This window comes from Uloborus diversus, chromosome 3, assembly GCF_026930045.1.
Source record: "Uloborus diversus isolate 005 chromosome 3, Udiv.v.3.1, whole genome shotgun sequence".
Classification (NCBI taxonomy): Eukaryota; Metazoa; Arthropoda; class Arachnida; order Araneae; family Uloboridae; genus Uloborus; species Uloborus diversus.
Window position 1 is genome coordinate 160,090,798 of NC_072733.1, and position 22,625 is coordinate 160,113,422.

The window sequence follows — 22,625 nt, forward strand, 5'->3', positions numbered from 1 at the left end:
AAAACCTATTGGACAATCAAGAGGTAATATCATGTAGCTATATATGGTATTAGTGAGTACTTAGGCTTAATTTAAAAGTGATTCTTTCAATAAAAAATGAACTTTTTAAGAGACTATGAGTCTAAATGACTAAAGTCTAATAAATATGAAGCAAGCGCAAGTTTATAACATCAACAAATAAGCTAAAAACAAATCTCAGAAGAACCAACTAAACGAAACGCTCTTTTTGATTTGAAAATGGGATATTGTGGTTTTTTAATGATAGTTTGATAAAATGTTAATAAATGTTGTTGTGGGTTGGTTTTTATATTAATTGCAGATAAACTTAAAAATTTCAAATGACTATCAGCTGCTTTTATTACATTTGTAATAACTGTTTTCCATTCCAATGTTATTAAACTTCTGTTCATCTATTGCTTTACAACTGAATTGAGAACACTTTTCTTGGCAATGTGAAATCTGTTTTGATACTTCTTGTATATCATCCTGACCAACACAATCAAAGCTTTGATAGTTTTTTCAGAGAAAACTTTGTACCAACACAGCAACAAAAACCTTTTTTTTAGGCTGTTGAAAACCTTAAATCTGTTATGAAAATTAAAAGGTACATTCAAAAATAAAATTGTTCTTTTGTGGTGTTACGTTTCAATGGAAAATTGTTCAGGATTAGTTTTTATATGGGTTCAAAAAATTTCGCTTAAAATATTCAGTAGCTTTATGCTTTGCCTAAAAAATACTTTGTTGCCGTTAGCAAATAAAATGATGATGATAGAGAAACCTTATTTGATTCATGAATTAAATAAAAAATGCACATGAGTAGCACAGTTCATTTTTACACTTTACAGTTTAAATATACTTCTGCGTTGCTCACAAATAATTATAACAGGACGTAGTTTCCCGATAATCAGTGAAAACACATAATTACTTTAGCTGTTTAAAATATTTTGTTTACAACTTATATTCTTTGTGGCCCATCATCTGCGTATATTCAATATTTCATCAAATGTTGTAAAAATCTGTGGACATTTCAGATATTGTATCAAAATGTTGCCTATTGGAAAAAAATGGTGTTGTAATGATATTACAATGTTCTCAATTGTATGCGACAAAAATTGCAGTACGTTAAATCTTATAGAATAGAAAATCCTATTTATTATATTTCTTGTTTGCCATTTTAAGTCGAATTCAAGAATGTTTTATTCATATTCAATACGTTATATTTAATATTAAGTCTTATAAAAGCATATTTTTGCATTAAACTTTACCTCTTTGTTAAAAGTAACTACGAGTTTATTTAAAACAAAACTACAAATTTGCGTGAGCAATTGTTGAAAACTTATTCATTATTACTAATAATATTTCTTTTTTTTTTAACTTAGTGACTTTTATTGTTTTGTGAGCCTCGACTTCATAAACATTCACATTAAAAGTTCAAATAGTCCTCGAGCATTATTCATTCATATTAAAAAATAGAGCATTCCAATCTGAAATTAAAGATGATGTTCATTTTTAAGACAGTACCGGCTCCTGTCAAAATTAATTTCTATAATTTCAAAGAAGACTTTAATCAATGTTTGTTGATATCATATTTGTTTTCATAAGAAACGCGGTAGTTGAACAACTGGGAGCGTTTCGTTTTTTTTTTTTTTTCACCTGAGACTGTACAGTAAAATATATTCATTGTATTGAACAAAAACGAAATAGTCTTCATTAGGTTTAGCAAATATTCTTAGTCAATTTCACAACCTTAAATATATTTAATAAATATTTTGTACTCTTTTACAAGCTATGTTAAAAACACTTTAGAAATAAAAGTAAAAAAGATAGTAACGGGCAGCATATTTTATCACAAAATTTCTTTCATACTTTTCCGTAAATGTAAAGTTGAAGATTCACTTGTGTGACTCATTTAAATTTGCTGTAAAAGTCAATGATTTATGATATGATGAAAATGAATTTAAAGAAATGGCAGTGAAGGTTAGCATTAATAAAACTATGCACAAATTATGGTTATAATCACTTGTATATGATGCTATTTTGACACATTTTAGTAATATAAGAGCATTTTATCATAAATTTTAACACAAATAAAAAAATAAAGCTTAAAATTTCTAAAACTTTGTTCGTGCTGTAAGAAGAAATCATATTCTCCACATATGGGAAACAAGCGGATTTTTATTTACTCTGATTGTGTGTATTATTAACAGATTATATATATATATACTTATTCACAATTGTGTGTATATCCATAAATATATACACAATTTTGCACAAACCTTATGTTTGATTTTTTCAATTTTATAAAGAGAAATAAATTATTTTCCAGTTAACTGGTACCAGCGTACCTTTTATATTAATTTCTGAAGGAACAAAATCAATATTTTATGCCTTGAAAATTAACCCTATGTTCTCCTGTGGTGATCATACATAAAATCTTATATGGTAGTGAATTTATTTTATTCATATGTTTTCCGGGTGTTTTTACAAAATTTAGTAAGTGATTGCAAATTACAGTAAAACAATTAGTTAAAACCATTTAAAAAAATCATACTATGAGAATTATTTTCAATTTGCTGAATTAGTATGATAAAAAACAGTCCATGTTCCGAGTTTTTTGTCTTGTTAATTCAACATCATTTGTTTCAGTCATTTATAATATTGTAAAAATGTTTTTGGTGCTTAAAAAATATTCACTCGATTAGTACAGCACTTGATAATTAAACACGTTGAAAAAATAGACAGTTGCAAAAGTACATAAAAAATTCATGAATTACTGCTTTATATAGATTAATTTTTCCGCTTTTATTAATGCATGAGAAGTATCTTTAACGTTCTAAACATTACTAACAAACATACGAAAGTGAAATGAAATGCAGTTTACTACAAAAGAATGAAAAACTCGGAAATTTTTTTCAGGTACTGATTTTCTGAAGTAGGTGGCCCTAGCTGCTAGCTAGTTTAGCTTAGAAAGAAAATAGTGGCATCACAGGAGAAATTACAGTATGTATTGTGGTTAGCCAGAAAAAAAAAACGATAACAGTGAAAAAACATTTCCACCAGGCATAGCATAAATAACTATAAAATGTCACACTTGGTGACTCGTATGGTCAAAAACTCGTATGGTTGCACAGTTTTACTTGATTTTCTTTCGGATAACCACAACAAACACTAAGCTTTCTCCTGTGCAGTCACCATTGTACTTTTTATTGTTCATTTGGCTAACAACTAGCTCCCTCTGCTTCAGGCAATTAATACCAGAAAAATCATTCAGAGTTTTTCTTTCTTTAGCAACAAACTGTTTCATTTCACCTATTAGTATTTTTGTTATTAGTGCTTATAATAGTAAAGATCATTCTCATGCAACCTGTATTAACCTTTCAGATTTTTCATCTTATTGCTACTAAAAAATTTAGGCAATGTTAAGTAAGATGTAATTTGTTTTCTGAAGTAAATGTCTTTTTTGTAATGATCGTTTGATATAAATTCACCAGATTGATTTCTGTTAACCGTAAACTGTATACCATGCGCTTTTGAATGACAAACGAATTTTCTAAAAGATTGTAATCGGACTAAATAACCGAATTATTAACTAATAACAGGTTTACATTGTCTGTGTACGTCTTCCAACGTCTTTAACGCTGCTTTAGTATAGCGCAGTCCTAAAGTTGTTGGAGAGTCTCTTAGGCGAGGCACGAAACCTTGATATCCAGGTATAGGATGTCTTGTATCAGTTTTGTAAGTAGAGGGTTTTCTGTTATATAAATAATCTGAATGCTGTTGGCGATATGGTCTTTCTTCGGATAATCTACGTTGACGTCGGTTATTGACTATCGAAGTTATTTTACTTATCTCTGCATCAGCTGCATGGTCAGAATCTGCTCCATGTCCATTTTCGGTACATTGTTGAGTTTCCGGCTGCACTTCTGCTATCACTTCTTGATCTGAAACTGTACATCCTTCAGCTTGAGTAGGCTCTTCAGCTTGGACCTGTTCAGTTTCTTGTTGTAGCTCTTCACTTAAAACTTGCTCTTCATTTGGAATATGCTCTTCAATTTGAAGCTGATCCACGCTTCCATTTCGAGCTCTTGAAAACTTACTTTTTATTTTATCAAATGATTTTTGTGTAGCCTCCAAGCATCTAAGAGCTGCTTTGCTGTACCTGACACCGACAACATTTGGAGAACCTTTTAAATGTGGTATAAATCCTTTGTATCCTGGAATAAATGTTTTGTTAAAATCTAGATACGTGGATGGAGGTCTTCCATACATTGATCTCCAATCTTCTTCTGGATATTTTTGTCTAGGATGTGGCCTATGCCTAGGCGTATGAAGAGGCCTTTTTTCTAAGAGTTTTTTAGGAGAATTGGCAACATTTTCATTTTCTTCATCATCATACTTTCTTTCCCTGTTTTTTTGTTCATGAAGGGCATGAAGGCTTCTTTCTACTGCTTTAATGTATCGAATCCCAAGAGAAGAGGTGGACGTTCGTACACGCGGAACGAACCCTTGATAACCAGGAATTGGATAATTATTCGCGTATGTTGATGGAGGCCTGTTGTCAAAATACGGATCATCTTTTCCTTCAGGTTTGACGTCCGTCATTTGCTGCAGGGCTGATGTGAAATTATGTCTTGAAAGAGGTAGAACTGCCGCTGAATTTGGGTGGAAGTTTCTGAGTAGAGCGTCCATTTCTTGACAAAACGTTTTTCCTGGATTGACATAGTGCCTTCCTGGTAGATGCCCTAAAAGTAAAGAGCATACTTCAGGCAATATCTTTATAAGGTAAGAGAAATTGTAAGATTCAAAAATTAATCAGTCTTTGATTCGATTCCTTAAAGTTTGCTAGTTTAGACCAATGGAGGTTCCTCTCCTAATGCACGTGATTGTGCACCCTCAAAGAACACTTGAGGACGCTCCCAATAGAAATTCAACTCGTCCCGAATTTATTTTGAAGAATATCAGAGTATCAATGCAGCAGTCAATGGCATACTCAGTCAATTCGAAAGCTTTCTCGTCAAGGAGCCGGGTTCACATTGCCGCTCATGCTCATGAATGCATGGAATTTTTCTTGTAGCCCAAAAGATGTAGTCTCGTGCACATAAGTTTGACTAAACCTATCAAATGAAAAGTATCCCTATAGATTGTTGGAGGCTACCTAGGAACATGTTAAGAGGGCCATTCAGAAAGAAACATATTGTTTAGATGTAGGAAAGGAAACAGAAATAAATAGCGTTTAAGAGGTTTTAAATCGACTTTGTTGTAACATTTCAATTACCAATTACTTAAGTACTGAATTACATCCAAAGTCCGTGAAATTTTTAACCAAACCAAATTATCTTTCGAAATATTTGAAGCTAGTAAAAAGTTAAAGACATTCAATCTTATCAACTTTATCATATTGGACTGCTTTCATTTTGGTGTGTAATAGGACTGCACCGTGTATTTCATTAGACTAAGCATATATAACATTTATATTACATCAAATATTTATATTATAGCATTGAAAACAATAAATAATATCAATCTTTCTCCCACCATCCAGTATCCTGGTAAAACTAAGGAAGTCAAGGTAAAATTAAGGAATACCTCTGGGCTGTTTTCGTTGTTTCGAAGCACGCCGGAAAGTACGAGGATTTTGAGAAATTACACATCACATTAGAGGTTTAACAAAATCAACTACAATTTAAACGTACCAAATACAAAGAATTGATACTTGTTAGGAAGAGAACAATAAAATGCAGAAATTGGGTGAGAAAATTGGAATATTTTACTTAAAGAAAATGCTAAGTACATGGACCTTTTCATTCAATGATTCACATCTTTCCCATGACTAACTTAAATTCTGAGACAATGACTCGTTACTGCTTATAAATATTTAAAAAGTATTAAATCTAAACACAAACTATTTATATAATACAAAAGTAGTATTTTAAATTAATCCTTCCAAAGAAATGACAGTTGTCGTTATATCTGTACCTCAGAGCCAGACTAACGTAAGTCCAAAAATGGCAATTTTCAGGTTATTACTATTTTATATGTAGAATCTTATTTCGTATCGAGTCATCAACACGTAATTCTATTAAAAAAAATCCTTTACAGTAATTTACCACCATAAAAAAGCACGAGCCCTGTCCTTTGTATGCACCACACGAAAGTTTTTTTTTTTTTTCGCTCTCCTGCAAAGTAGCAATAATGTGACTTACGGTCAGTCTGGCTTTGAGGTACAGATAAGACAGCAATATGCAACAAACAATGCAAAAAACAAAACACATAACATTTTAACTCAAAGTTTCTAAATTTTGGCATAAAGGAATAAATTTTATGCTTTTTTTAAAACATTTGTAGAAATGTATTTAGTCCCAAAAACAAATAATCAAATACTTCCTTAAATCATTAAAATACACTCTAAGACAAAAAAAAAGTTGCACCAGGAAGGTGTGGACCGATGTGAATGAAATTTGGAGGGATGGTTCTTCTGCCTAAGATATGCAAATGATTAAATTTCCAGGTTAGGGTTGCGCATGCAACGCGCGCAGGGTGGCCCTAAGCACAGCGCAAGACCAGCTATATAAAGGCGTCCAGTAGAGCAGCAATTTTAATTTAACTCAATCTGATTTGTTAGTTACGTCGTTTAACATTGGATTATGCCTCGAAATAAAGTTCGCAAGCAATTTACGCAACCAGGAGTGTTCGAAAGGGGTCGCATAATTGGCCTCCGAGAAGCTGGATGGTCATTTCGACGGATAGCACAGCACGTTGGTTACACTGATGTTACTGTTGCACGCATTTGGCGGCAGTGGACTCAACAAGGCACATATCAGCGTCAACCAGGCTCAGGGAGGCCGAGACAAACCGTACCGAGGGAGGACCGGAGGCTCGTAAGGCAAGCTCGTAACGATCCAACCAGCACAGTTGCAGACATCCAACGGGCTGTGGGACCTTCCATCAATCAGCCAATAAGTGGTCGCACCATTTGCCGACGGCTGCACGACGTGGGACTGCGCTCACGTAGACCGTTACGACGACTGCCATTAACAGCATTGCATCGTCGGAAAAGATTGGAATGGTGCCGTACAAGACGGACATGGAGCGTCGAATGGTATCGCGTAGTCTTCACTGACGAGTCCCGCTTCTGTCTTGGTGAGACGACAATAGAATCCGCGTGTGGAGGCAACGTGGTCAGCGCCAAGATTTACGGTTTATTGTACAGCGTCATACGCCCACGAGACCTGGTGTCATGGTGTGGGGCGCAATTGCATATGATGCAAAATCACCTATAGTGTTCATTAACGGTGCTTTGACCGGCCAACGTTACGTTCAAGAGATCCTGCAGCCAGTTGCTTTGCCATTCCTGAGCACCCGTGTTCGGCCGCTATTCCAACAAGACAACGCTCGACCCCATATTGCTGCCGTCTCTAGAGCTTATCTTCAAGGCCTAGACAGCATGGAGTGGCCGGCATATTCACCAGACCTGTCCCCAATCGAGAATGTGTGGGATGCCATGGGACGAGATGTCAACACTCCACCCGTACCTCGAAATCTGCCGGAACTCCGTAACAAAGTTAAAGCAGCATGGGATAGACTACCACAGGACTTCATTAAGAACCTGTACGATTCGTTACCAAGACGATTAGCATGTTGTATTCGGAATAATGGCGGCCATACCCCATACTGAATGTTACCCATTTTGTGTATGTTGTTCAATAAATTTTGCTTATATCGTTCTCATTTTCTAATCATTTACTCTTCCATATACACTTAACATACCTTCCAAATGTCATTGTATTCTAAGACTTCCTTCATGGTGCAACTTTTTTTTTGTCTTAGAGTGTATGATAGTTGCTGATGTGAAGAGTAGGCAATTTTTGCTTATACATTGTATATAACATACGCAGGGGTTTCAAAAAGCAAGTTAACAAGGACTGTGCACTGAACAGGTGTGCAGATTCTCTGTACGAATAAAAATCACGCTGAGGATGATTAAAGCTTTCAAACGGTACCGGGGTGGATTAAGCTGGGTGTCCACTAACAGGACAAAATGTCAGAAAACAGTTTCGTTGACGGAACATGTCCCGCCAATGAAACAAGAAGAATAAGGATTTCACTTTGAGAGATATTGGCCCAACCTTTTTATAGTCAAGTAACCTTGACGCCTGAAAAGAGGGGGGGGGGGTACCTTGTGTCAGATCCGGTAGTTATGATTTTTTGTTGAGTTGTTTATTTTGATATTGGTCCAATAAATAATCCAAGTTTTTGACCTCGAGCGCCGAACGCAACCTAGACAAAAAATCGAAAATACCGTTAAAAATTTTAGACTTCGCTGTAATGTTCTTTGATTTTATCCATAAAAGACTAGTTTTTCAATAATATTTATTATGAACGTGTTTAAAGAAGATTACATTTGCTACATCATGAATCCGAGCTATTTTTGTAGACTCAATAGTTTACGAGATAAAACCTGTTGAATGTATCGTTTTTCGCTAAAACTTACGAGGTTTGAAAAAAAAAAATAATAAATTTTAAAGATCTTTTTCTCGAAAACTATTGAGTTTAAAAACAGTTCTTGATTCATATTGTAGCAAATTTAGTCCACTTTAAAAGCGTTCCTAGTAGGTATAATTGAAAAACTAGTCGTTTAGGGTTTAAATCGGCAAAACTACAGTAAAGTGGTTCCAACTCGACCATACCCAATTTGAATGATTTTTTAAAGAGATGCCTAGATGCCTTTGAAACTAACTTATGCACATTTTCTGCTTCCGAGGTCCAAATCCTGAGGATTTAAGATTTCCCAAAAAAGGCTTCCAAAATGGCGGATCAGCTTCGTGAAACGAATTGTCATGTTTGGGCTAAGGAAGCTGAAAATCTTATTAGTCTGGAAGCCTGGAATTTTGGGAGCTTAAAGTATGTTTGGCTGTTAATACGTTCTAGTATATGTTCTAGTTTCTAGTTTGTCAAGACTTTACATGCTTGCTGCACAAAAGTTAATAAACTCAAACTCACAAAAATACTAAAACGTATTGACAATCAAAAGTATTTTAAGCTCCGAAAATTCCTGGCTTCCAGGGTGATACAATATTCTTATACCTTAGCCTACCTTAGTTTTTACATGACAATCCGTTACAACCATTAAATATTTCAAGCTCAATTCTTCCTATTTATTTGCAAGAACGCCATGGAAAGAAGAAACCTACTTTGTTAGAAGAAATCTGTTCTTTCTTATGGTACTAAAGAAAAGAAGATAGAAAGTGACAAACTTGAGCTACAGCGCATTGAAAAAAGGCTATTTTTCTTGTAGACGAATTGGCCAGCCACTTTGAATAACAATATCTCTTGGAAAATCAATATTTATGCTCTGTGACTGCAACACATTGCAAACAAGTCTTTTGACAATGTAATTGCGAAGTACGAGCTTTATCGTTATTTTTGCTCAAAATTTATGAAAACCTAAAATCCAGGAAAAAATTTCTCCATCCGGCTATTTCGCGAGTTTAGATGCGTGCTATGCAAATTCTTAATGAGCTCAACCTCACAAAAAATACTAGAGCGTATTAAGAGCCAAACGCGCTATAAGTTCCCACATTTTCAGGCTTCTAACGTGATAATTCATCTCACAAACCTGATCTGTCATTTTAAAGCATTTTTTTTTTTTTTTTTTTTTTTGGGGAAATCCTAGATCATCAAGATTTGGATCTTAGAAGCTGTAAATGTGCATACTTTAGTTTCAAAGTTATGTGTACACCTCTACGAAATTTCATTCAATTCGCATGTGCTCGAGTGAAGACGATTTCAAAAGTCAAGTCCGTTGACGTGGAATGACTCATTTACGAAAAGGTTGCGTTTCGGCACTCGGGGTCAAAAGCTTGGGTTTTTTTAGACCAATATCACAAACAACTCAGCAAAAAATCAGAACTACCGGATCTGACGCAATGTCTGATGTATCTGGCTACTGGACTATTATAGTTCTGACTTCGCACCAAGTGACTTATCTCTTTGTACCTTTAAAGAAATACTTGGAGGTTCACCAATGAAGAAATCATCGTTAAAAATGTGAAACCACATCAAAATAGCTGCTCTCCCAAATGTTTATTTTAAGATCCAAAAAGATGGAAATCACTTGGTGCGAAGTCGGGAGTGTACGGAGAGTGGTCTAATACCACACAACTAAAAAGCTTTTTCGCACTTCTTGTTTTATTGGTAGGACATGTTTTTGACGACGCAGTCATCTTCTGACATTTTGCACTGTTTGTGGAAACTCCCTTCTATCCAGCGGTATCGTTTGAAAGTTCTAATCATCTTTGTTATCTTCAGTGTGATTTTTATTCACACAGAGAATCTGCACACATGTCAGTGCTCTTGTTACCTAACTTTTTGATACTCACCTCCTCCCGTACATTCATACACACAAAAATAATTAGCTAAGAAACGTAAAAGTATTTGTTTTCTCTAAGTTGAAATTTAACATTATTAAAAGAGAGAGGAGTGGGGTAAGAAAAAAGACTAGTTTTTAAAACCAAACAATCCAATAGACAAGCCTATGTCTGTAATTACTGCTTGTTTTTCAAACCAGGCATAAAATCCATTCAGGCATAAATCCATTTGAGCTGTAAACTGAAAATCAGCTTGTATGTATTAAAACAATTTTCAAGAAATATTATTGAAATGAGTTATTTAATGCAAGGGCTATGCCTAACCTGCTATTACTGATAGAAAGTTTCGTGTCTGTAACATTTACCTGTATATCCAGGTATGGTCTTTAAAGGAGAAAAATCAACAGGAGACCACTGAGTTCCAGCATTATATTTTTTCTTTCTGTGGACTTCTTGATCACTCCATTGGGTTGCAGCACTTCGTAGCCCTTCTCTTTCCTGACTGTCTTCAGGCACCTCTTCAATCGAGCACTGGATTTCAGCATTCTCATTTTCTGCATTCTGATTTTCAGCTTCAGTTTGTTCACAGTTTATGGCCTCCATGGCATCTTCGCTAGGAACCAGTGGAGCACTGCCATCCGTCCACTGGACCTTTCGCTGTTGGCATTCATCAATTTTCGATATTTTCTGGTGGACACCATTCCTAAGGATGCAATTATCATCGACGGCACGAAGCGATGCGGAAGCTCTAAGTGGAGGCTGATAAGGGATTAATCTCTCTTGAACGTCGGTGCTTTGTTGTAGTTCTGGGTGCTGAGATTTCTGAAAATAAATACATATCCCATTTATTTTGTGCAAACAACATTAGAGCACTAATCACTCAGCTGCACTCTTGCTACAGAATTCATCTCTTTCAGCTATGCATAAGTATAGCTTTCTGGAAGACGGAACCAACAGAAACTTTAACACTGCTTCTAGTTGAACAATATGTATCTCTCTGATTTTATTTAATAATTTTTACACTAGTATAGAACTGTAAAGATATAAAGTAAGACAAGTTTACTTAAAAATATAAAAACTACCAGATATGTTTTGATTTCTTTGAAAATTTTTGTTAGGCTGCAGAAATCAGAGCCGAATTTGCACATTTCAATGTAAGCAATAATTAAATGTATATGCAGTTTATTAAATGCGGTGACACTTTCACTCATTTCTATACAATTGGATATTCAAAACTAAGCTTTTCGTTACAAAAGGAATATACGAGTTCTATAAGTGCATCTAATATGAATAGCATTTTTTGCCCTAAATCAATTTTTCTCTTTTCATTGACTACGATGACCAATTGGGATCAATCTTGGAGAATATATTCTTTAAATTTAATGCCAAATTGTAGTTCTCTCATTGTCAATAAATTACAAAATACAGTAACATATGTATACGTCATTTTGTATTCCTTTATGAAACAATACTGTTATGTAAATGCAAGAATATATTTTATAACATAAAGAATTACATATATACGTGATAAGAAAGTTGGCGTTGTACTTGAATACAAGAAATTCAATATTAACTTTCGTATTACTTAAGAAAAATTACAAAGATATCCAGGAACTTGGTAAAACATATATTTTTCGTAAAAAATCACCATGATTTATCCCACCATAAAGAGCCTAGTAAATTACTAAAATAAATATTCTTTTTTGGCATTCTTAAAGAGTCAAAAATCACACTGAACCATCAAGTCATTTAACTTTTTTTAAGGAGACATAAAAAGTTCAAAATAAAAAAAGTCAGAAAATAATATAGATAAACAGTTGGGGTCATAACTACCCCAACTGGCCATATGCACAGTAGTTAAGTAACATTCCCCAGCTTTTCCCCAACCGCTTCAAACCTTAGTTTTAATAGGAAGACTTTGAGTAAGTTGGTCGCGGGTAACAACGCAAAACCGATTTTTGCGGAGGTCGATTATATTCATTAAAAGGTTCTTTCGTTTAGCCAAGTTGAATATCTTGTAGACAATGTACCTGTCTCGCGGGATGTTTGCCTTCAATTTTTGCATTTTCCGTCTTAATTGCGAGCCATATGATGCATTATAACGCGACCCATGTTTGTGTGTTTGTGTATAAGATATATGAGGCGCTTTGGATGTGAAGGGCGAGCTCAACATTGGGCATTTTTTTTAAACAATTAGAATCTAGACCCACCGGAGAATGTGCAGGTATCTTTTTCATGTTGAGTTTGTCCTTTTTTTCTCCTTCAAAGCACGTAAAAAGGGACACTATTTTTGTTGAGTTCGCTCCTACCAAAAAGTTTCCAAATGCTTTTTTCTCAAAATCACCATTTGAGTTTACCTTTCGTATCCGCAACGCATCATAATAGATGATTTATTACATTTATATGTGCCTTATGGTAGTACCTTTTTTTTTTTTTTTTTTTGATAGAAAGCATGTTAAAGAAAAAGGTTGAATTCAACCTAATTTGTAACTGCTAGATGTTATTTTTCTATTATTATCTCCCCTCCCAATAAAATGATCTAAATTATAATCCTCTACTTCAACATTGGGGTGGTCGAAAGTTGCGTAGAGAACTTCAGTAAACTCAAAAAGAAAAAAAAACTGATTTTGAAAAGAAGTGATTGATAGTGCAGCTGGGAATGTGCAAACTAGATATCATAAACTTATATGAATATGTTTTTTATCGTTTCATAGAAAACTTGATCACATTTTGAAAATACTTCCAGGCAACTTAACATTTTTCAGTAATACGTTTCAAGACGTATAATTGTTTTCAACCATGCTTTTTCGATAGCATGGTAATAATAATAATAGTTTTTGATGCAAAATATGACTTCTTCATTAGGGTGGGCCGAAAAAACTCATTTTTTTTTTATTTCGAAGTTGTAATAGCGCAGAAGAGTTGCGAATTATAAAGACAAACAAAGGAAAAAAAGAATTATGGAAATCGATTGACATCTTTCGTTCGCGCATTTGGCCTAAAATTTGACAAAAAATGAAAAAAACATCACGTTTGAGATTTAAAAATTTTTTTTAATTGAATGTTTTCTTAATGTTATAGTTTGTAACGTCTTTAAACAGAGCCTCAAAACATTGTGTTTAAATTTGCTTTCGATCAGCTAATATCTTTCGGTCTCGCATGAGTCCCAAAATTTTCCAAAATAATGAAATATTACATTTTTATGGTTTTCGGTATTTGATGAATAATCAGTATTTAAGTATAATAGACGAAGTATTTTTTCAGTCGAACTGAAAATGAGATAGAAAAAAAAAACTTTCAGGTTCAGTCAATGTTTTCCGGTAGCGGAATTAGAAACTCTCCTGCGCAGACGTCGGATAGCAATCCAGACAACGTCCCTCGCCTTGCTGGGGGCGCTTTCCTCCACGCCATCCCCGCCTTCATAGAACCCCGTTAGCTGTCTCCCGACATTGTTTGTTCACTCTGCATATATCAGTAGTGATCTCAGTAAACTATTATTTAACTCGATCTAGCTGTTTTCATTCTGCAACTCTTGTAGTTTCCTGTCATGATATATGCCTGTGCAATAAATAAGCAGTTTGTCTCCTCCATTTCAATGAGTTGCCATTTCGCCATAAGTTTAAGCTCTTGGATTGCAAGACCATGGAGCCCAGTACCTCTAAAGGGCCATTTGGTCTTGGTGAAAAGTTTGTTGGCTGTCTGAAACCTTACTTTCAAGCAATTCTCAGTGCACACGCAGACTTTGGAATCCTGCGTAAAACTCGTCACGGTAGTCCCAGGACAAGTCTGTGTTGCTGAATCTCGAGACGGATTTATAAGAACCACCCTACTGGCCAGATCATCCATGCCTAACTTCACCAGCAAATAGGTCTTCAAAGTCAGGGATTGAGTCACTGTGAATGTGTGATTCGATGTCGCCGTCGTCACTGATTTGTACCAACAATGGGGAAGACATCCAGTTGACCATTTCTGAGTATTCATGCACAGAGAAGTTGACTTTTGCGTGAATGTTCTAACTGTTTTCTTTCTTGGATCTATCTATTTTGACTTCAGAATGCTTCGAACCCCAAACATTTATGTATTTATTGTTATCTTGAGTCAAGGCTAAACAGTAAATTTTCTGGGTGAACGAAAAAACCTTTCGTTCGATCGCAGGGTTGACAACATAAAACAAAGGTTTTGGCAAGTACCTGATGTATTGTATTGCTTGGTAAAAAAGTTTTGGGCCGTCTTAAGATGGTTTGATAGAAAACCACATTGGCATGAAAGATTTCAATATAAACTATACTAATTCTTGAAGTTCAGATGCGAGGCTTTCTTCACTTATATACAAAATCTGAGAATTCTATTTGACTATGTCAACCACCTCGAGTGTGATAAACACTGAGGATTTCGTACAGCCAAATCTTTTTTACAGGTTCCTGATTCAATTGCCTTTGAAATATCAAATTAATGATGTTGATCTCTGCTGAACGCCTTTTGGTCCATCTCTGGGACCAAGCAATCAATACTCTGAAAGCTAACTACCAGAACATTCCGGCAGTCAACTAACTTTTCTCCAATTGACCCTTTAGAGGTACTAGACCCCGTTATCTTGCCATTCAAATGCTGAAACATGTGGTGGAATGGCAACTCATTGAAATGGAAGAGACAAACTGCTCATTGCACAGTCATTTATCATGACAGAAAACTACAAGTGTTACAGAACTAAAACAGCTAGATCGAACTAAATAGTAGTTTTCTGAGATCACTACTGACAGATACAGACTGAAAAAACAATGTTGGGAGACAACTAACGTGGTTCTAGGATGACGGGGATGGCGTGGAGAGGCGCACACCCAACCAGGAGAGTGACGTTGTCTGGATTGTTGTCCGACGTCTGCGCAGGAGAGTTTCTAAGGCTTTGCACTACCGGAAAAACATTGACTGAACTTGGAAGTTTTTCTTTTTTCTATCTCATTTTCAGTTCGACTGAAAAAATACTGTTATTATATTTAAATACTGATTATTCATCAAATACCAAAAACTATAAAAACGTAACTTTTTTATTATTTTGGAGCCCATGAGCGAACGAAAGATATTAGCTGATCGAAACCAAATTTAAACGCAATGTTTTGAGGCCATGTTTAAAGACGTTACAAACTGCTACATTAAGAAAACATGTAATTAAACAAAAATTAAAAATATCAAAAATGATATTTTTTTCAGATTTTGTCAAATTTTAGATCCCATGCGCAAACGGAAGATGTGAATCGATTTCCATATTTTTTTTCCTTTGTTTGTCTTTATAATTCGCAAATTTTCCGCGCTATTACAATTTCGAAATAAAAAAAATGAATTTTTTCAGCCCACCCTATTCCTTATGCCCGTAGAATTCATAGATATCTGACGGAGAATATTTAGTTATTCCGGGAAACCATTTGGTCAAGGAATAAAACTATGTAGTATAGTATTTTCATAGAAATCAAGAAAACACAATGTAACGACTATCACACTATAGGAAACATAACATCAAAAAATACTGTAGAAAACTTAATATCAAAATACACTGCAGAAAATATAAGAAAAAAATTACAAAGAACGCAAAAATATTTTAAATCAATTAAAGGGAAATAAATATACTTTAGTAATACTTCTAAGATTAAAAAATTAGTTTTTAATGTTTAAAAGCCTATGGGTATTAAATTAATTCATATTTCTTGTTGTTCAATATTAGTTAAAAAAGTATAGCAAAATGCAGTTATTACTATAAAACACATTACAGAAAAATAGAGTTGCTGCACTTAAAACGTACTTACAAATAATCTACTTTCCGAATATCCATAAGTATGTCCAAAAGAATACTTTAATCCTGGAACGTATCCTCCATAACTGGAATCCAAAAACAACAGTTATATTTGCTGAAACCACAGTGCAAGATATAAGCTAGAAAAGTGCAAGAGTACAATCTTGAAGTAAATGCATTAACTAACAAAAATACGGAAATGTTCTCACCGTGTGTGTTTTCACTTTAACAAAATATTTAAATTATATTCTTTCATATCTACTGAAAAATTCAGCAAATAAAAACAATTGTTGCTATTAGACCTTAAATAATGACTCATGGTCCACTTAAATAATTATCTGGATGTGCATTTGGTTCCAAATTGAAGATAGATTCGCACCTAAAATTAGATTAATTCAACTATATTTCACATTCCACGATATTCTCTCTAACGGTCTTTTCTAATTGCTTTTGCTTTCATATTTCTTATCAAATTCTCTTAAAACTTTCGCATGCAAATGTATACCAGAAAATGTTTTAAACAAAACCTTTTTTGTGAAATAAGCAATTCATTAATATTTTGCCTATTGGGAATTTTTCGTTTTATTAACGTTAATATTTTCTTCTTTTCTGAAACGTCATTTATGAAAAGATTTTTTTTTAATGATTATCCTGGAAATTTAAGTTTCATCCTCAAATAAACGTAGTTTATTGTGAAGAAAATACTTCATCTATGCACTTTAATACTAAAAGTATACTATATGCACTTAAATACTAAAAAGTATACTATATGCACTTAAATAAATAAGTATAATACGTCTCATTTCTATCTGCTGATATTACCTCTTCTGTTGCACATTCAGGGGGAAAAGTCTAACAAACTTCGCATAGAAAAGGGAAAATTCAAAATAATTCAGGGAATAAAAATTAAGCTTTAATAAATGTTTTTGGATTTTGTAAAAAAAAAAAAAAAAAAAAACATTTATGTGCTGTATTTAATTAGATACAAATTTAATGTATTAACATATTTTTAAGCAGAAAATTTAGTAATTACGGGAATAAAAGTTGTTACAACCAATTGACGACCAATGGGATTAAAAACCGCTTAGGTAAAAAAATGTGATATTTACGGAGAAGTAACCTTAGCCCTGAAGTTCAGAAAGAAATCGGCACACGGAAGAAGTACAATGCTAAGCAGGCCGAGGTAGTTGTTCTCGCATGAAGTTGCAATGAAGCAGAAACTGACAGATGAGCTGATTTTCGGTAACTCTTCTACGGGTTACCGCGGCAACGTGGTCGCAACACTTAGAGCCTTGATCGTCTGGGTGGAGCCCCTCCACTCGTTAATGACAAGGGAGCCGTCAATCGTGTGTTGGAATGTCATTTTTCATAGTGAATCGTTGATCTATATTTCGGAAAAGGGTCATTGCTGTCGAAAAGAGTATTGAAATTCGATGCATTGGTCTATCAGCAACAAGTTGGTCAACGGGTCAATACGATGCTGCATTGACATTTTTGTCGTGAATGATTTTTTTTTTGAGTGGAAGGTTTTGACTTTGATTTCACTACTATAATTTTCAGAAATTGCTTTGGCATTAAAAACAAACTTTTTTTTAGGTTATACCCTATATATTAACGTGAGGGAACTCTTTCGCTATGAAAGTCAATGGCTATTTTACCCCAGTTACATTGTTTGTGTTGAACATAGCAGACATAGTTTTTACTGAGATCAGTTTTAATCAGAGGAGAAAAAAAAAATTGTAAAGTATTTACTTGAAATTTATGTATCGCCACGGTTATGAAAAAACGGAGCTTGTTTGTTGTTAAATGTTTTATTTCTGTTTTGGGAAACTAACCTTCGAATTAAAATAAACTGTGCTGTTTGATGTGACACTTTTTCGCCTTAAATTTGCGTTAACATTTGAAGACTAAAAATGGAAAACGCAGTAAGTGCCAAACAAAAAATTTTACAGGGCATCAAAAATAAGATTACAGGCGAATTGTGGCGCTTACTGCGTTTTCCATTTTTTGCATTATGGACTTGGACCAACTAAGATAAGTAACCTTCAATGACACTTAATGCGCTCTCCAACGCATGGGCGCTAACTCTTGCTCCACTGGCGGACCCTAATAACGTTATTTTAACTACTTTTAAGGGGGGGGGGGGTAGGCCCATAAATCGTTTACCACAGTGAAATGCTTGACATTTACTTCCTTTTAACGAAATAAAAGAAAAAAATTTTTTGGCACTCAATGCGTTTTCCAATTTCAGTCTTCATTTCTCAATCTTTATGAGCAGAAAATAAGCAGGACTTGAATTCAAAGTTGCTCGAAAGTTTTAGTGAATAAGCTCCAAAAAATAATGGTAATAAAAATAAATGAATCGTATATTTTTGTTTGCTCTACTAAAATTACGATGACTCAGCTGGCTGTGATAAAAAAAAAAAAAAGTGCCTGGAGAAAGAGTGAAAAATGTTCACACCTATCTATTATCATTAAATTTAGACACATGTAAACGTTACAGATATTTTTTTTTCTTAGGCGTATTCTAGGTATGTTTGTTTTGACTAGATAAAACATTCGTAATTATAACACACTAGAGCTGGAATAATTTCCAGTCGATTTTGAATTCAGTTCTTAAAGATGACAGCTGGGAAAATTTCAACGCAGATATTTTTAATATCCTTCAATTTAGACAAATAAGAATAGCTCAAATCTAAGAAGTGTTTTTAGTTGAATTGAGGAGAAAACTTTGGTTATTGCATATAAATAGAATTTTATCGTGCTTGAATAAATTTTGCTAAAAATTCTTAAAGGTTATAAATTTGAAAATACTCGTAGACAGCTTCAAATATTTACCAATAGGGATCAGATATTGATGACAATAATTGTTCGGTTTTATTTTTCCTTTTCAAACTTGTTTTTAAACAAAATAATATTCTTCGAGCGATTCTGCTTTTAAAATTATAAATTTCAAAAACAATTTTCTCTCAGGAAAACCAACAGAGCGAAGTCACAATTTTGAGCAAAGTTAAGGAGAATAATTACGGTTTTCAGCCAAGTAAAGATGTTGACAAAAGAAGTGGTAACTGAAGAAGAATTGTCAGTTTGAGAGTAATTTTTCTTCCAGCATTCCGCAATCACATATGAGGAAGTGCGAAGCAAAGGAAATGTAAATGCCAAAATTTAAAACTTGGAGATTACCAGTACAAATGGTAGGTGAACCTCTATTCAGTTTCTGGGCAAGAGATAGTACTAGTAGCCCTGGTAGGTGTTACTTTACAGCACGATTTAGAAAAACTTTCAATGAAAGTCTACATAGCAGCTTATTTTTAAACGCATTTGACTCAAACCTTGAAAATGTCCAGTTACATCCCTTTGCTTTTCACTGCCTCTACTACTTATCTACTATGTAGATATCTACTGTGTAGATATGGAAAAATTCTTTGCTAGACATAATTTATTTCCCGACAACTATGCTCCTTTTAATAACAGATAACATCATAAAGCATTTAATAAATGAGCCGTTGAGAGAAAAAGTGATGTGAGTCAATAAAACACAATTTTGAATAATTGAATGGTTTAGTAACCAGTTTTTTAAAACTAAACACTACTGCCGTTCCGTTTTACGATTGCTGTTTATCGACAAATAGTTGAGACTGGACTTTTTATCTCTTTCACATGACGTAGAATGAGGTTAAAGCTCATTGCTGATGGCGTCAACACAAATTATATGGAAATTGAATAACATCTCTTCTACTGTTAAACGGTTCGATTCAATGCAACACTGATCTCTAGTAATTAAAAGAAACATAAGTTTTGAAGTACATTTGAATCTAACATTATAACATGTCAAAGCATGTTTTTTATTTCATTACCATTTAACATTCGCACCAAACTTGAATGAAAATGAGCGGAATCGATTTTTCTTGGTATCTTTTGAAGAAAAAAAAAATAGCGAAGAATTTTGACTTTAAATGGCTTCTTACATTATTAAAATTTGTTCTTTATTTTAAAGATATTTTTGCTGTTTTCAGAACTTATTTGTTTTGTTTTTAGAGCCTTTAAAGGATTTTTTGGTCAGTGAACCCTGGTCTCTGATTATCAAAAACATCATTTCTATATTGAAATACAAAAAAGTAACATTTCCCGAATAATTGAAATGAAAATATACAAATGGTTTTTGAAAAAGGAAGACTAAACTTTGACGAAAGCTTCATTTTGGCACATCATCTCTTAACTGAAACGGAAAGATTTATCTTTTTAAGAATATCCTTACTTTCATATTTTGCACAGTACGAGCACATGCCTTTTTATGTACGTGACAAGCTGTATTATCAAGGCCAGAAAGTAATAAAACTTTTTTCATAAGTCACGTCTCTCGAGACACAAACGCGGTAACAAAAGTCTCAAGTCAGATTTTCTTATGTTTTCATTTTACTGTTTTTTTACACTCAAACCGTTTTACTTCCATTACTTTACATTTGCAACACATAAGGTAAACAAACCAGTAGTGGCCATTGTTTCAGTAGTGGACACTTCAAGGTTTAAAACGCACTAGTAATGGCCACAGTTAAGTACATTTTAAAACTGTGGGTCTACAATATTAATTACCTCTCTTGAAACTCAATGAGCGTATTATACTGCCGTGATAAGCGCAGAAGTGGTATCTGCAGTTCAGTTCAAAATGATAAATTCTTCATTTTAAATTGTGTGCCTCCATGTATTTGATTCAGTTGAAACTTCTTCCGCTTTTTTAAAAAATTATTTCCTATCCACCATATGACTATAAAACATTGTATTTGGTTAAAATAGTAACAAAAAACCATCTGGTGTTTATAACTCAATTTTGACAAAAAGTGCGGATACGACTTTTGTGTTTAGTACGGCAGGTTAGCCCAACTCTTTCTTAATCGTCCCATTTTCTAAAAATGCCAGAATTTCAATTTGTTTAATTTTTATCCATTTTTTCCCAAACCTCAAATTTGATCCAGTAGTGGCTACTCCAAAATCTGAAAATTGCAGTAGTAGCCATCTGACATTCTAACATCCGAAGAATTTACAATACTTACTTTAAATTCAAAAAACAGATGAAGAAAATTGATTCAATGTGATAATTATATCAAGCACCAATATATTGATCTCATTATTATTGTTCATTTCTATCTTCAAAGTATATAAGTAACTTTGAAGTGGCCACTACTGAAGCACTGGCCACTACTGGGTATGTTTACCTTACATCTAAGATGAGGGTTTTTTTTTTTCAATATTCTACCTTACGATCTCATAAACTCAGTTTTTTTCCAATATGATGTTTCTAAATACTGACTCAATAATTCAACAACACACATGCTTAACTACGTAAACCTAAAAGCATGCTTTCTTGCAGCTGCAACTGAAAGGATTTACAATCAATTTAAACCAATTGGCACTGCATTTGTTTGGGTAGGAAAGTTGACAAAATCAAATTTCATTAAAGCTTTACATGTTTGATGATAATAGTTTTAAGAAGAAAAAATGCTTCAATCAGGGCAGAACGACTGATGGCCTTATATGTACACCAACAAGAAGTGTATAGCATACGTCATTAAATACCAGCGGCAATGGATGGTTTGTTACGCTTTCGTAGTCATGTATAACATCATAAATATAACAAATAACGTTGCTTAGTTACAAATTTTCGTTAGGATCTGAGTAAAGTCAGTAGAAGAAAATGTTCAATAACGCTAATGTGTTTAGATTTTGATCTCACATTTTTTCATTCAAAAATGATATTTATAATATTATGATGAGGAGTAAATAGTTATAAGAGAAAGTTTAAAGACATAACTTTTTGAAACGTAACGCATAGTGTGAAATAAAACATTTTAGCAGCAGAGTTCGTTTTTAAAGGATTTGACGTAAATGTATTTGATAACGCAGGAAAAATAACTGTGTTAACAGTTTTGTCAGAACTTTCATGAACTAAAAGGAATTGCAACTTCTGCATTTAAACATTGTACGTTTAAAAACTATTTAAATTAAAATACATGCATTTTTATGTTTCAGAATTTCTTTAAAAAGTTTACCCTTTTTGTGAAACAAAGGATGAAACAATTTTTTACGATCGTATGTGTTTTTTTGTCTTATACATAACTTTGATTACGTTAGTACAGTAAATTCACTGAAATCGTAATAAAAACTGTTATGGAAGGGATGTCAAAAAACTTAGTAAGCTGTTTTAGTTTATGTATCATTCAGAACATTTCCTTGCACATTTTATTCACAAAATATTTGTTAGGTTATTGGATATTTTCAGATTAAAGAGATATTATTGGACATTATTGGATTAAAGTTTCATTTTTTTTTAAACAAGAAGTAGCAACTTTACACAAAATAAAAGAAGGTATTTAATACAAAATTTAGTATTTAACATTACAATAATTGTATTAAAAATTTGTAAAAGAAATTGTCATGAAATGTATAACATTTGGCATGAGTAGAAAAGATCCTTT

General features: G+C 33.6%; 1 protein-coding gene across 1 annotated transcript; it reads right to left on the bottom strand.

Annotated features, from left to right (window-relative positions):
* Positions 1-3,133: 3,133 nt before the first annotated feature.
* LOC129219016 (uncharacterized) lies at positions 3,134-20,652 on the bottom strand. Its single transcript, XM_054853336.1, has 6 exons — positions 20,609-20,652; positions 16,166-16,238; positions 10,733-11,189; positions 3,988-4,742; positions 3,606-3,915; positions 3,134-3,309 (listed from the first exon to the last, which is right to left on the bottom strand). The coding sequence occupies exons 1-6, from the start codon at positions 20,650-20,652 to the stop codon at positions 3,134-3,136; spliced, it is 1,815 nt and encodes a 604-aa protein (XP_054709311.1).
* Positions 20,653-22,625: the final 1,973 nt, after the last annotated feature.

Bases quoted from the DNA above. Each gene is read 5' to 3' on its own strand.
- LOC129219016 (XM_054853336.1), bottom strand. From the start codon at position 20,652: ATGGCCACTACTGGTTTGTTTACCTTATGTGTTGCAAATGTAAA. The intron at 16,239-20,608 runs GTAATGGAAGTA...TTTGGATTCCAG, and splicing joins TTATGTGTTGCAAATGTAAA to TTATGGAGGATACGTTCCAG. The intron at 3,916-3,987 runs GTCCAAGCTGAA...GCAGAAGTGCAG, and splicing joins TACAACAAGAAACTGAACAG to CCGGAAACTCAACAATGTAC.